This window comes from Lutra lutra, chromosome 9 (genome assembly GCF_902655055.1).
Source record: "Lutra lutra chromosome 9, mLutLut1.2, whole genome shotgun sequence".
Taxonomy (NCBI): domain Eukaryota; kingdom Metazoa; phylum Chordata; class Mammalia; order Carnivora; family Mustelidae; genus Lutra; species Lutra lutra.
This window is the reverse complement of record NC_062286.1, coordinates 39,230,708-39,235,844: the sequence shown is the minus strand read 5'-3', so window position 1 is coordinate 39,235,844 and position 5,137 is coordinate 39,230,708. Positions and strand designations below refer to the sequence as shown.

Below are 5,137 nucleotides of genomic sequence, written 5' to 3'. Positions count from 1 at the left end.
TTTTGGATCACAACCAGCCTCAAGGGTGTGGAAGAGGGTGAAATTCTGACGGAGGAGGGACAAGCCAGCCTTTCAGGCAACAAAGACCCCGGCGGTGGTGGGGGAGGGGCGGGGGCTGGTTGTGGTGTGCAGTGAATTGAGTCACCCACTGTCTGATGTCAAAATCCATGTGGGGTTGGAGCACCTGGGTGGCTTGGTAGTTTAAAGCCTCTGCCTTTGGCTCAGGTCATGATTCCAGAGTCCTGGGATCGAGCCCTGCATCGGGCTCTCTGCTCAGTGGGGAGCCTGCTTCCCTTCCTCTCTCTCTCTGCCTGCCTCTCTGCCTACTTGTGATCTCTGTCAAATAAATAAACAAAAAATCTTAAAAAAAAAAAATCCATGTGGGGTTCTGTTGCCCTCCGTCTCCTGGAAACGACGGATTCTGTAGAGTATTGGCTAGCGCCCGCCTCCCTAAAACCTTCCAATGCCGCTGCTGGAGTTCATGTTGGCTCAGATGTTCTGAAACGCCAGCAGCTTGCCATGAGAAGGTGAGCCCGGGACCAGGGGACTGCCACACAGGAGGTGAGCCAGTCACCCCATCACAATGACCAGGGACTGTGACCAAAGCAGCCTGGGTCACGTAGGTGTGGGTTCATCTCCAGGACAGGTGTGGCAATGGGACACAGCAGTGGCTTCTTCATGCAGTGGCGGCACCTGGAGTGGGAAGGGCAGGACCATCGTCATCCTCTTGGTAGCAGGAGGGGTAGGTGCTGTTTTTCACTGAAGCCGGCCCCCAGCCCCAGGAGGGGAGCTGTCCATGCACAAAACGGAGGGGACACAGGGACAATTTGAGGTTTGGCAGCGGCCGTGCTGGGCCACAGCACATGGAATGGAGTGACGTTCAGGGCAGTGGTCCGTGGGAATGAAGTGGAGGACCGGACCAGAACTGGGAGCTCAGATTGCTCCCCAGGGGCCAGCTGTAAAGCTCCCCACTAACACTTCAGGGCTAGGGAGTAAGGGACAGGATTGGATGTATCTGCTGCTATTGCTTAGCTGGGAACGCAGAGCCTCACAAAATTTTCCCCCCTAGATGCCCCCAACCCCACTAGAAAACACGGTTTGTGCTTCTGACCCAGGGTGCCACTAAGTCCTAGGCCTGCTGCCTGCTTCCTCAGGGCAGCTCAGAGCCCTGGTTCAGGGGCACCTGAGAGTTCGAGTCCGCTCGATAGATGCTACCAACCACTGTTGATTATTTGCCTCAAAAAGGCTGTTGTTAAAGATTTATTAGCACACTACCCACCTTGTTTGAGAGGTGAATCTGCTGTTCTCCTCAGTTCTGATTCCTTCTGGGACCCGCTCCTGCCCCTTGGTCCCAGGACCCCTGCGCACCTGCCCATTGATCCATTTGGCTGCCTTCAAGCCCTGGCTGACTGAGTAACGTGCATGGGGCGTTAAGAGGACTGGGGCAGTTTGCTTGCTTGACATGGCTTTGGGGACAACGGCTGCTTCCCCTGGCCTGGTCGGAGGAAGCAGATCTAACCAGCTTGTCTGTGTCTAGGTTGTCTGCTATGGCAGGTGTGGTGTACCCCAGACAGGTGAGTGTTGTGGGTGTCTGTCCCCTGTGACCACCTCAAGGTCGAGCAGCTTTAGCAAACAGGCCCAGGTGCCATGGGGGTCCCTCTGGTCCTCATTCTGGAATGGGGTGTGTGTGTGGGGGGGTGTTAATAGGCAAAGAGGAAAGCAAGGATATACAATTTTCTGGGAGTTCATTTATTTATTATTTATTACTATTTATTATTTATTTCATTCATTTATCCAGCATGCATTTATAAGGCACCCTCAGCCCTGTGCTGGGCTTCAAGGCTGTAGAGATGCCAAAGGTTAGGTCCTGATCTAGTATACTTCATTCAATCAATACAATCCCCCTGCTAAGTGCTGTAACAAGGGAGGCAAAATGTGCTATGAAACAAGAGGAGAAAGAGTGTAATTTGGGGGAGGTGAGGAATAAAAGGATGGGATAGCTGTTGGGGGGAAGAAATTCACCTGGGTTTTAGAGGATGTGTAGGAGTTTGTCAGTCCGGGAGGAGTACCCCTAGTGTTTCCAGCAGGAGATAAGAGCACGTGTGTCTGTGAAAAGTTGAGTTTTGTGAGGCTGGAGTGCAGAGGGCATGGAGGGGTGTCAAGCGGGGTGAGCTGGCAAAGGTCAGTAGAAACCAGATCATGAGGGGCTCCAAATGCCGGGCCCAAAAGTTGGTCTGGGTCCTATGGACAATGAGAAGCCGTTGAATGCCTTTAGGTGGAAGAATGGCAAGATGGGATCTCTTGTTTTGTAATCTCCCTTGCCCTCCAGGCCCCTTTGGATTTAGACATATACAAGAGCTCCTACATGGTTGACTACCAACCCTACGGGAAGCACAAGTACTCCAGAGTCACACCACAAGAGGTAAGAAGTTACTCAGTCTTGTCTTCTGTTCAATGGCCCATGAAAATCACCTTCATTCCATCTTTATTATGTGTGGATATTGGGGGCACTTCTTTAGAACAGTATCTGATGCCGGGAGATCTGAAGAAATCTTTTATGTGTGTGCGTTGTGTGTATGTTTTAAAATATACATCAACCCGGGATGCCTGGGTGGCTCGTCTTTAAGCGTCTGCCTTCAGCTTGGGTCATGATCCCAGCGTCCTGCTCGGCAGGAAGGCTGCTTCTCCCTCTCCCACTCCCCCTGCTTGTGTTCTCTCTCTTGCTGTGTCTCTCTCTGTCAAATAAGTAAAATCTTAAAAAAAAAAATGTACATCAACCCTAAGTCATGAACACAAGAGTATAAATGATACACATTCACGGTTTAAATAGCATTGATGAAACAAACACCAGTGTGCCCATTATCAGTCCCCAGAATGAAAACATAGCACATTAGAAGTACCCTGGAGCCCCCCCTCCCTCCCCCTTAAGAGGTAGCTACTATTCTGAATTTGGGGTTAATCATTCCCTTGGTGTCTTTTAAAGACAATTGTGCTCTATAGGTATGTATCCCTATAAACTGTTGAGGTTTGCCTTTTTGAGCTCTGTTACACACTGGATCATTCTATTTGTACTCTTCTGTGGCTTTTGCTTTTTGCTGAATATTATGTTACTTATAGTATGTTATTCATTTTCTGCTGTGTCTTTTTACATTGCATGAACGTGCCACCATATACTTGTCCCCTCTCCTGTTGGACATCTAGGTTTTTACTGGGCTGGTGCTCCCACTGCCCCGTATTGCAATGAGGATTCCACAGCCTAAGGTTCAGGAGTCTGCTGCCCCAGGAGGGGAATTGCTTGTCCCAGGGAACATCGTTACTTGCCAAAGTGGCTGTGTCACTGGAGCGGGCGACGGTCCCTTCTTTGGCTCTCCAACCTTGCCATCAACTTGGTGTTGAAAGACTTTCCGATTTTGGCTAATTTGGTGGGTTTGAAATAATATCTTCTTGTGCTCTGGTTTAGCATCTTTTCATATGTTTATGGACATTCATTATTCTGGGAGATGTCTGTCATGTCTTTGGTCCCTGTTAGTGAGATGCTTGTCTTTTTTCTTCTTAATTTGTGGGAGTTCTGTAGATATTCTAGACATGTTTCATTTGTCAGTTATAGAAATGGCAACACTCTTCACGGGCTGTGGTTTGTCTTTTCCCTCCCTTTCAGCGAATAGAAATTTTTACTTTAATATAGTTGGATTAGCAGTCTTTCCCTTTATCATTTGCCCTTTTAAAGTCTTGTTCAAGAAATCCTTTCCCATCTCCAGGTAGCTCCACTAAAAATAAAAAGAAGATCTGTACAAACAAGGAACAATTTCTGGGATATAGTATTTAGTGGAAGCAAAATGCAGAGTGGGGTCATAATATGCATCTATTGAGGACAAGCCAGGGGGTATAAAACTCCATTATATGGTTTTTTTAAAAGATTTTATTTATTTATTTGACAGAGAGAGAGATCACAAGTAGGCAGAGAGGCAGGCAGAGAGAGAGGAGGAAGCAGGCTCCCCGACAAGCAGAGAGCCCGATGCGGGACTCGATCCCAGGACCCTGAGATCATGACCCGAACCGAAGGCAGAGGCTTAACCCACTGAGCCACCCAGGTGCCCCTCTATTATATGTTTATATGAACATAAACTGTGTCTAGAAAGATAGGAAAAAACTCTTACCTCAGTGAATATGTCTGGAGATGGGAATCAAGGGAGAATGAGAAGTGGGAAAGAGACAAACTTTTCACGAGAAACCCTTTTCTATTATTTCAGTATTTCCCTGGGTCATACATACCACCATTCAAAAACCAGTTTAAACTTATTAATGAAAGAGAAGTGTGCTCTGTCCTGGATGAGGCCAAGGAATCTTCGCCTTTCCCTATCTCAGCTATTCATTCCTGTGTGATTTATTTCCACAGCAAGCGAAGCTGGATGCCCAACTCCGGGAGAAAGAATTTTATAGGGCCATCCCCAGCTCTAAACCCAAGCTAGAGGATGGATACCCCGCCTTCAGAAGACTCCACATGACTGCCAAAGACCTGGGACAGCCCGGCTTCTTCCCCCGGCAGGACCAGGACCACGTGGCCACAGCGGAGGACGAGTGCAGGTTCACCAGTATCTGCCATTCCATGTACCCCGTTTCCCATGCCCTGTATCTGGCCCGGGGTACCCCTAACCGGGTCCGCCAAAGTGCCGGCTTTCCGTGCCTCCTGGAGCCGGAGCTCCAGCCTGCGCCGGAGGAGGGCAAGGGCTACTTTCTACTGCCTGGCTGCCTATGTCCGTATCACCATAAAGTCAAGTTCCCCGTCTTGAACCGATGGGGGCCCTTGATGCCATTTTACCAGTAGGAAGGGTGAGATCGCCCTCAGGGGCCCTAGGGACAGCCTCCCTCTCACAAAGGCAATCCTTGCACGGCACTTGGAGACTAGACAGGAGGGCTGAAAATAAAACCCTGGAAAGACAGCACTGAGGGTGCTTGTTCTACCTGGTTCCCTGGCCTGCGCTGGGACAGCATCCACCCCTTCCCACCACCTGCAGAGGGGAGGGGCGGATGGGGGTTGTGGAAGCGGGGAGGGAGGAAAACTGGTGTGTAGGGAGGCTGGAATTTGTGGGATATCTCATGACACCGAAGAGTCCTGGAAAGATTCTTGTTGTTTTGG

General features: G+C 49.5%; 1 protein-coding gene across 1 annotated transcript; it reads left to right on the top strand.

Moving 5' to 3' along the window:
• The first annotated feature begins 637 nt into the window (after positions 1 to 637).
• TEX37 (testis expressed 37) lies at positions 638 to 4,934 on the top strand. The gene is made up of 4 exons (XM_047746609.1): positions 638 to 742; positions 1,538 to 1,574; positions 2,330 to 2,422; positions 4,397 to 4,934. The coding sequence occupies exons 2-4, from the start codon at positions 1,548 to 1,550 to the stop codon at positions 4,823 to 4,825; spliced, it is 549 nt and encodes a 182-aa protein (XP_047602565.1). The 5' UTR covers positions 638 to 742; positions 1,538 to 1,547; the 3' UTR covers positions 4,826 to 4,934.
• Positions 4,935 to 5,137: the final 203 nt, after the last annotated feature.